The sequence below is a fragment of the Trichoplusia ni genome, chromosome 12 (assembly GCF_003590095.1).
Source record: "Trichoplusia ni isolate ovarian cell line Hi5 chromosome 12, tn1, whole genome shotgun sequence".
Classification (NCBI taxonomy): domain Eukaryota; kingdom Metazoa; phylum Arthropoda; class Insecta; order Lepidoptera; family Noctuidae; genus Trichoplusia; species Trichoplusia ni.
Window position 1 is genome coordinate 6993478 of NC_039489.1, and position 10270 is coordinate 7003747.

The 10270-nt window shown below is 35.5% G+C and overlaps 1 protein-coding gene across 1 annotated transcript; it reads left to right on the forward strand.

Moving 5' to 3' along the window:
• Window positions 1-1524: 1524 nt before the first annotated feature.
• Window positions 1525-8480, forward strand: LOC113499629. The gene is made up of 6 exons (XM_026880161.1): window positions 1525-1617; window positions 2035-2215; window positions 4075-4234; window positions 6959-7132; window positions 7634-7800; window positions 8300-8480. Exons 2-6 carry the CDS (start codon window positions 2045-2047, stop codon window positions 8456-8458), a joined length of 831 nt encoding a protein of 276 aa, XP_026735962.1. The 5' UTR covers window positions 1525-1617; window positions 2035-2044; the 3' UTR covers window positions 8459-8480.
• Window positions 8481-10270: the final 1790 nt, after the last annotated feature.

Sequence of the window (10270 nt, forward strand, 5' to 3'; positions counted from 1 at the left end):
GGATGTAAATAAACTGATGTATTATTACATATATAAATATGTGATTTTATTGTACGTGTGTATGCCACTGAATTCGTATACAGTCGTTGTCGTTGATTCATTGTTAAATCATAAATTTTTTCAAAGCAAATTTTGGAAATGAGCTTAATATGCTATTGATCTAGACTCACTATTATCTACAGTAAGTTAACTGCACAAAATTCACAATCTTCAATATTATTTTCTATGATAGTTTACAGCTTGTTGAAAACGATATTTTCCTTCAAAACTAGCTACAGTATGGAGTAGAAATATAACGTCGTACCCTAAACAAACAATCGTGTGTGCTTTCGGTCACGACATCTAAGTAACTGCTCATATGAATAGTGATGTGCAATAAATATTGACGTAGTTATCGATAAGTTTAAATAAGAACTTTCGCTTTGAACATATTGTATTCTAAAATTATTTTTCGCAAAATATGTAATGAAATTTTAGTTTTTGTTAAGGATTCCTTCCAAAATGGCTATCATTTCATTTTTTTTTAGCACGAATTAAGCGTTAAACCAATTTTCACTTAAAACGTCGAATGTGACATTAATATTGATTTCAAATATTTATTCCAAAAAGCAATCTTTATCGATATAATTAAATTTACTTAAACAGTCGATAGACTGTTGAAGGAATTCCCCCAACACTACATATTAAGAGAGGAACTTGGCATTGTCTAAGCTAACACTGCTTGAAGTGGTTCGAACATTGATAGGTACCCTTATTTAATCAGTACCACACTTGCCGTGAGGTCCCCGTTATTGGCCGAGCCTAATTAAATCACAAGGGGACTAATGTTGATCTCATCACTATGAGAGGAAGTGAAACTATTTGTGATTGTTTTGTGTTGTCTTGGTGTTAAATGAATTTCTTGATGGCCGTTTGACCCATCAAATGAATGGGCGCACTAAGCGTTGCTTATCCGTAATTTTTATTTTCAACTGACTTAAAAAATCTTGGAGGAAAAGAATCTTCTTAAAACTTTCTTTTGTCAGACTGGCATTTGACAGGTTTTGTCGGACAATGCAACAGACTAGGGTACTTAGTAGGTATCTTGGCTCCAAGAGGGCTTACCTGCATGAAAACTTATCGGAGACCGTATCATCGTCGTTACTAGGGTCCCAAACTGTCTTCTATTTGATAATTTAGATACTTCTTACAGGAAAGGTCATCATCATCATTAAAGCCCGGAATTAGTCGAATGCTGAACAAATGTGTCCCCCAAAAATGACGAATACGATCAGTCCTTCGCTAATTCAACGCTTTCTTGCAATCCTGATCAGGTCTTTGGTTAACCTTGGAAGCCTGCTCTAAAAAGTATTTATACCATACATATACAAAAAAAAAGTATACTGTAAAATAGATATCAATAAAAAGAGGTTACATATGTATTATTATTTCAATTTTGTCAGTTTGACGTTACTTTCTAGTGGATGTAAACAAATAAATTATGTGTTAAAATTTATATAAATCAATAAGGAAATAATGTGTTTATGTTAAATACTTATTTTTCTTTGCTTTTTAATATTTCAGGACCATCCTGTGTTCTTTAAAGTGATTCTGTTTGAGTTTCTCAGTTATATGCAGGTAACCTTCAATATCAATTAATGAAATGCCCAGCTGTGGTTACTTCAAGGCTGATGATTCGTGTAACAGACATTTATAAAATTATTCACAAAGTGGCTAAAGTTTACCATGTTTTAAATAAGTTGTAAATAGGTTTAGTAGACACACATAGAACACATTAAAATAATAAAGGCATTTAGAGACAGTGTCTGTTATAAATGAAATCTTTACTGCGCAAACAATAATCTTTCCATCCCAGAAACTTTACCACGTAAAGCTTTACGTACATACTAGCAGGGTTTTAAAACCTTTATTCTTGCCTCTTTTACATCATCATTACCAGCCTTCAATATCCTAATGCATGGCAAAGGCCTCACTTAGTTTAGATCAAGTGTTGGTTAAGTTTTCACTTGTGTTAAAATGACTCTACATTTCCAGATAACCAATCATGGCATCAAAAGACGCCGAGGCTTTAGAGAAAATGAAGCGGCTGGAGGAGAGGATCAAGGCTCCATCCATATGGGGTCGGCTACCGTCAGGGATCAGGTTTGAAGACCTACAGGATAAGAGATACGATGACGCTATCAGGTTGCTGAAGAAACATTATCTGCCTGAAGAGGTGAGGAAGTTAATGATACTGCTTTGGTTTTGGCAAATGGAGATAATTTTTGTATGAGTTCAGGTTTAGGTTGATCAGCTTCTTCCAATAATGATAGTAAGAAATAAGCGTATTTAACCTGAATGCTATTGATTATATATCGGTATATAATTGTGTACAAGTCGAATCAGAAGTACATCCCTTTTCTACGTGTTGGTTTTCGGGGGTATGCCTGATGTGTACAATCAAAAATGTTAAGTTAAAAGTTCGCACTGGTAAGCCTTATTCTTGGTGAAAGTCAATACATTTTTATTTTGCCCGTTGCCTAAACACAGAACCATTACAAACATTGCCTAAAATGTTATAATTAATCCTGTGATCTTAAAATTAATTTGTACAAACAAAAATACTAAATGAACACCAAAATACACAAAGAACCTACAATATGAATAAAATAAAGCCATGTTGGAACCCTGACCCAGTGCGCCATTCGGGACCTCAATAAATCTGCCACATAATTGTATTTTTCAAATTACCATTTCTAAAGGGTTAAATTCTTACAAAAAATATATTTGCGCCATCGAGAATGCGGCAATCGGTTCAAACCCGACTATTTAATTAAGTCCCCAAAAACAAAAAGATGAATCGCTCGTTCGGAAATCTTAATTTACTTAATTAAGATGTTTTGTGCCGAGAAAAAGAGGGTGAAAAACAAACGGGCTACATTTTAATAGCGGGCTTTACTGATAGCGGATTGTTAATTTTGTAACACTAACTTTTATACACTAACTTACTGGCAAAGAGGTGTTTCCATATAAAGAAGGCATGAGCATTGATCCCCCGCTTTTTCGCATGAGTCCTGAAGCTGTTCCGTCTTTTTTTTCGCGTAGTAATTACGTCACGGAAAGCTGCTACGCCATATTTGCTACACCCCGTTTAGTACGACGCATAGGTGCTACGCCATGTGCGGTAGCTACGCTGCGCGTAGTCGCTGAAGATGTATGGTGTATTTTCACGATCACACTAGGGCTTACAAGGAGCATAATTTGGTTTGAACTTTCTACTTGAATGACGAAAATTGTCACTCAATCTGTGCGTTTGCACTAAATCGATTATAATTATAATTCAAAATTTTCAGAGATTGTCATTGTTATTAAATTAAATGTTACAGTTATTAGAAATGTTGGAATCAAAAATGATTTCAAAGAATATAATAAAATCACGAAAAATGTATGGAAACTTCTAAGATAAGCTTGTCACATATTTTTCCGAAAGTTTTACTATTTCGACTTTGTATTATTGCTACTTTTTACCTCATATTTAAATTCAAATAAACGCTATCTTCTCGCTTACATTCGCACCATACCTTAAAAGAACTCTTTAAAAAATAATTAAAAAATACTTTAGGATATTTTTCTTTAATAAACTGACTCTAAACTTTATTACAAGAACAAATTCTCAATTCAATCCCCGTTCATTTTTAATTTGTTTAAGAAATATTCTTGAGTATTATACAAGTAAACATCTACTTCTTTATCATGTTTTATTAAACTGAAAAAATAATCTTGACAAAACGACAGGTTTTTATGATAAATCTGACTAAAGGTGATCCCTATGATTTTGCCCCTTTGCCGTTAATTTTTGAACAAAAAAGGTTGGTAATTTCTTAACTTGTTTTAAAGATTTCTTATCCTGTCTGGTTACAGTACATCCCTGTGGCGATTGTTTAACAATTCTGTTTTCTGTCTATTTTCTTTATTTCGTTTCAAAATGCCTCATTCTAGCTCTACACGCCTCCCGTATAGTTCTGCTTGCAAACCTAAGTACCTATATAAGTAAATAACTATAAGTACTAATTTACATTCTACCTTTCTTACAAGATCACTTACAGATCGGTAAAGATATCCGAAGACAAAGAAGGGACAGACGAATTTGTCCACAACGTCAGGATATGGATGAAGGATAAGATGTCGATAGCGGCGGTCAAGGAAGGCACGGATAAGCTGGTCGGAGTGCTCATCATGAGGATACAGGAGAAAAGTTAGTGGATTTGTTATGTCTCGTATTTTGTCTTCTATACACGGACTCTCAGGACCCCAGAGTCACGAGACGGTGATAGAAATTATATATTATACTATTATAACCGCGACAGTTTGGATGTATGGTTGTTTGTTCCTCTTTCACGCAAAAACCACTGGACAGATTTAGATGAAACTTGGTGCACCGATAGTTTATGACAAGGATTAAGATATAGAATAGATTTTATGTTACATTGGGATAATTTTCGATTTGTTCGGGCAGGCCCGCGGGCATCAGCTAGTATATATTTTAACTGCGAAAATAGTCGAATAATTGAGGTCATTATGCCTAAGCCACGTGCCCAACGTTTCGTGGCTTCGATCCCCGCGTATGACAAGCATTTGAATGCTCCACGAATGCTTATCTTGAGCCTGCGCTGTTGCGCAAAAACTAAATACAATTTTCAAAAGTTATTCTTCGAATAGGCCATTTCCCAGGCATTTTTAGACACACTCTACTGATGGAAATAGTACGGAAGTCGTTTAATAAAAAAAAAACAACTTGCATTAAGTATTCCAAAACCAATTAAAAAACTCATATTAATAAAAAAAAAAAAAAAATTGTTAATTAAGTATTCATTATTCGAATGATAACGATACACATAAGAATCTAACATTCACAAAGAATAGTAACATCTATTCCAAATCTATTTGCGTATCAATTGGAAGGAAAGGAACTCGATTCGTTCTGAACCGATGGCAGTAACATTAGGGGGCAGATTCTTTCAATGCTTTGAGCCTAAATTTTTACTGCATTCGTAAAAAGAATTCCGATTCAGCTGTACGGTTTTATTGTGTGGTCCAAGTGGAGAGGGTTGGCGATTTGATACATGATCTTCTAGAATGAGTACCGTTCAAACTTGTGATGCTGAAAATCTGAGTGTTGTTAAATAGTACAACATAATGGTGTAATGATGAACGTTGCTAAATCAACTGTTTGAGACTCAGATTTTGATTCCGCCAAGAATTTTACAACCGACATAATTTTGTAATAATAGCGGCATTAGGCTTTCAAAGGGTAGGAAAGGAACCCTAGTATCGAGTTTGTCTTTCCGTCGACGTCGGTCCTATCGATTACTGGGCTGATCCGTTGAATTGCGATAGATAAAAATATTTTTTCACACAAGTATTTCTGTTACCAGCATAACAACAAAATAAATAAACATCGAGGTAAGACATGGCTGTTCTGTTACCATCCAATTGATTTAATTTTCTTCATTCTATGTATTAGTAAACTATCCTTAAAGTAGAGTCGCGACTACAACTCGCACTTGACAGATTTTAAAGATTTTTTAAAAATGACGTCATTTGGTTTTCTCGCGACCTCTTACCACACAAACCGTATTTCTTATACGTAAATTGGATTCCAAGTAGTAGATAGGGGTATGTCTATGTTACGAAACATGTACAGTACTACCGAATCAACGTGAGGTGAGCTTATTTTCTGATTCTATTGATAACGTTCGAATAAACTGTGCTAGTATATTTAAATTCGAAAGAGGTTTAATATGCTGGTGCAATCGTACGTGTCTTGTTTAGGAAGAGTTTTTAATGTAGGAAGGATATAATGTGGTTTTTTCGTTAATTTGGTTACTATTGTAGAAAATTAGGCTAGTATATTAAAGGAGATTTTTTTTAGCAGTTAGCCAGTGTTTAATATAATGGCCGTTTGGGTAGGCAATTTCAAGTAATCTATAAAACGAAACACGACCGTTATATTGTAGCCTGTTTCAATTAGAGTTGTGTATTGATGAATCGATTGCGTAATCTTAAAAAATCCTACTTATATCATGGAGTAAGTTCGTGCGTATAGATGTTTGTTCCTCTTCCACTCAAAAACCTCTGAACGGATTTAGACGAAAGTTGGTATAAAGCTAATACTTTATAACCAGGATTCACACAATTTAGTTTTTATCCTGATTTTATATTCCCGCGACAACATAATCGATTTGTAGAGGGCACACGGGCAACAAAAAATAAAAAAAATGCTTTTACAAAATTTTTCGAGTTCAAGCTTTTTCAGTAATATATACTATCTCAAACTCCACGTATATCAAACAATCAGAACTTAATTAAGATACTAGATATTCACTATGCCTGGAACAGTTTAACATAAACGTCTTACAATTGATTTATAAGCCAAATATCGCGACGTTGATAACCGGTTTGAATGTAATTGATTTAAATTCACTGAAATTAGTTCGACATTTCACTGAATTTGATTTGGATATGAAAAGTGATTTATTGTTGAGAAGTGTTGTTTTGAGCGGGCCGAGTTTAGTTCCCTGAGGGATACCGTTTATTTTTAAGTTAGACAAAAAAGTGTTGGGTTTTCGTGAATTGTCTACGCGTAGTGTATGTTTATTTTCGAAAAGACGTTATCTTTGTGTAAGGTCCTTGGAGATTGACGTCACCGGGTTTCTGTAAAATGAACTGCGTCTTTAAGAACTACGGTTGGGTCCGAAACTAGTCGGACAATACCGAAAAATACGCGTAAATAAACTGATAATAATTGGACTGCATCTTATATGTTGTTTTTTTTTAACAAAGTTATATGGTCATAATTTTGTTGGAAGGTGACGACAAAGACGGTGTAGTTCATCTGTAGATGAACCAATTTTATATCTATATGGAGCCAACAGGGTACAACGGGTCCTTGTCCTCACGCTTGACCTTTTTGTTCCAGGTGCTTTCTCCAGAACGTTTAGCCGCGTAAAGATCACACACAATCCAATATATTCAACCGTGATGACGTTTTACAATGAAATTGAGAAACCAGTGAGTGTGTACGACTCGCTGAATGTAAAACGATACTTCAAAGTGTATATCATCGCTTTAAAACACCGGTATAGGCATCGGGGTAAGTGGCAACCAAATATTGAAACGCTACTTAAAAAGGACTAAAGTGGTCAAACAAATTTGTCTCTAACGCGTAGGTTTGTTTGGTATACGCATCAGGTTGGAAAGGTTGACTTGTATTCGGATGTTAATACCCATTTCGTTACATTTTGTTTTGTTTGTAGTTGTGCACTGATTTGACTTTTTGACCATCAAGCGATGCACAAAATTACATTTAAGTTTTTAGTTTTGAGACAAGAAAATTTCTCGTCTCAGCTGTTCTTAAGGAAGGAAATACTACCCTATAGGGAAGGTTAGACCGCGCTAGCTCACTGCGAGTTGACGATTTCAGATTCCAACATTTGAAATCTAAATTTTCCGAACTACGTTTGCCTTCACTGCCCGTTGCAGTTGCCTTGGGGCCGATTCTGCACTTTGTGCATACATAATACGAAACCACCAAGCCACCACAAAATTAAGTATGACGGATAATATAGAAAATTCAATGTTTTGATCATTCCAGGTATAGCGAAAGAGATGTTAAAAGCGGCGATGTCTCTTAGTGCAAACGCTAGTGTTGCGGCCCTGGCTGGTATATTCACTACGGCTCGTTCACAGACCATTGCTGAAGAACTTGGGTTTATCAAGCTTAATGAGATACATTATATCAGATATCTTATCGATAGAGAGGTGAGATTGGTGTGAACCTATTAAAGATACAAAGTGTTTGGTAAAATTCTGTCACTTTTTCGATACGCTTAATAGTGTGATACGCTTACATCATAAAGTGTTGAGGACACGACACCTACTGTGTGCGACGTATCGCAGGGTTCGACCCCTGCATAGGACTAGCGCTTGTGTGATCCACGAATGCTTTTCTTGAGTTTGGGTGTCTGTGACTTGAATGGAGACATTAAATTCACTAGTAAGAAGTGTATGAGAGGGTCAAATCTTATTGGAAATACTTTTTCTTGATAATGGTTATCATATTCGTGTGCAGAACAGCAATTTGCACATCTTTAATATTCATGACCAAATTGCTGTGATTAAAGTTATTCAGAGATCTCGAAGAAAATTTGCTACTTTAAAACTGAAATTTAGGTTATCACATTAATAACTCATTTACTGGTACTGCTATCTAAAGTCAAATTCTTACAATATGTTACCTGTAATTTCTTTCTTGGTACAGATAGTATTCTGGGACACTGGCCTAGGCAACTACGGGGCGGCCATCATGGCTCACCGCATACCGACAGTGGACGAACCGCTTGAGCTACAGCCCCAACACTCCTCGCGTTTCAACGTGGCATCCATGCACGTAGTCGAAGAAGAAGACGAAATGCAATGACATTTTATTAAAGAAAATTATAAACGTTGCTGGTTTTTGTTTAAATATTACAGTGGAATGACTGATTTGAGGTTTTGTGAGATTTTGTGAAAATTAATTGATTCAAAAAATCTAAAAGCCACGTTTTTAAATGTCACTCACTCCACATGAAACTGAAATTTTATCTATATTCCTATAGCTTTTAATAACAAACAATGAACCAGGATTTCTTTTTATTATGAATTCGTATAGTCGTTTTAGGTTCACACACTAATGACTTCAGTGCGAGATGTACCAATAGTTTGAGCTCCGCATTGAATAATATGAAACCTATGTGAAACTATGTGTCTGTGTGTGAACCCCCCCCCCCCCCGGTACAAGGAGTAAATTCTTTAGTCCCCCAGTAGTATAAAAAGGCTTCATCTATACTCTATACTATAAAGCTGAAGAGTTTGTTTGTATGAACGCGCTAATCTCAGGAACAACTGGTTTAAATTGAAAAGTTCTTTGTGTATTCAATAGACCAATCATCGAGGAAGGTTTTAGGCTATACACCATCACGCTGCGACTAATAGGAGCGAAAATACAATTTAAAATGTGGAAAAAAACAAAGCAGGTATAAATTACAACTTATATCTTCTAACCACGCGGACTAAGTCGCGGGCAACAGCTAGTTTTTAATGAAATGTCATGAGAACAATGTACCTTTAAAGACGAATTCTGCTCATAATTTTGGCCAAAACATCTTCCGAGAATTCAACAAATTGATATCTCAAAAGAAATAATTGGAAAAAATCTGGTTACTCATAATTAACGTTAATCGTCGAACAAATTGATTGATTTGATTGTAATTCACGGAAAACATTTCACTTCTGAGTTTCAAATGTTTCCGAAATAGCTCTGAGCCGTGATTATCGTTTCCGCGTTGAAGTCGACTTTTTAAACTTAATTAAATAAGCAGGAGGGAATTAATTTAGTTGATTGAAAGCTTTTAGAACAGTGAAAAGGACTGTAGATGGTGTGAAAGAGATGCTACTATTCTCAGTGTAGTGTGCTGTCTTGTTTCCACACCAACACATGTCATATGTAACATGACAACTCTTTTTTTGGTTAGGCGAGGGAATCTTCATGGACACTTGCTTCTTCCGGCCAGATAGTGTCAAACTCTTACTGATTAAACCAGAACTGCCGTGCAAAGTCTCCTAAAATAAATCGAGTCTAAGTCAGTTAATTGTTCCCCCTGGGACACACCGAACTTAAGTGTTTTGGTGGTTTTCGTTGGTTTCATTGTAGATCCTGGCTTACAGGAGTTGCAATGACGGGCGTGTGTGGCTGGTTAGTCCCATTTAATCCAATAATTCGAGACCAAATTCAAGTCTCATAAATAATTTCCTCACACATTTTCATCAACACCTTTTTTCAGAAAGACAAGCGATCGTTTTATGTTATCAGCTTCGCATCTAGTGTGGTAAGCCTTTAAGGATTTTACGATGCCGACATAAAGCGGTAATCGTTGGTAACCGACGAATGAACGTTAGTGCAGACATTTAGTGATAAATGCTACAGGTTGGATCTTTAAACGTGGTTAAGTAGTTTAGGAAGTACATAGAATTATTAAGGAATTAGTTGGTAAGTTATTGCTCACCTCCCGAGACTAATGGCGTGATGATATGTATAGTTATAATTTTATGATGTTTTATAACCTTAGACAATTTGAAAATTCCAAAGTACTGTCTAGCTGTTATTCTAGACTATAAAAAAAGGAAATTTGAAATTTCTGTCTACCTATTACGGTTCATGAGATACAGCTTGGTCACAGACGTCATAGACAAC

Excerpts from the sequence above, each read along its gene's own strand:
- LOC113499629 (XM_026880161.1), top strand. The coding sequence starts at position 2,045 with ATGGCATCAAAAGACGCCGAGGCTTTAGAGAAAATGAAGCGGCTGGAG. Across the intron at positions 2,216-4,074 it reads AACATTATCTGCCTGAAGAG|ATCACTTACAGATCGGTAAA; the intron begins GTGAGGAAGTTA and ends CTTTCTTACAAG. Across the intron at positions 7,133-7,633 it reads ACACCGGTATAGGCATCGGG|GTATAGCGAAAGAGATGTTA; the intron begins GTAAGTGGCAAC and ends TGATCATTCCAG.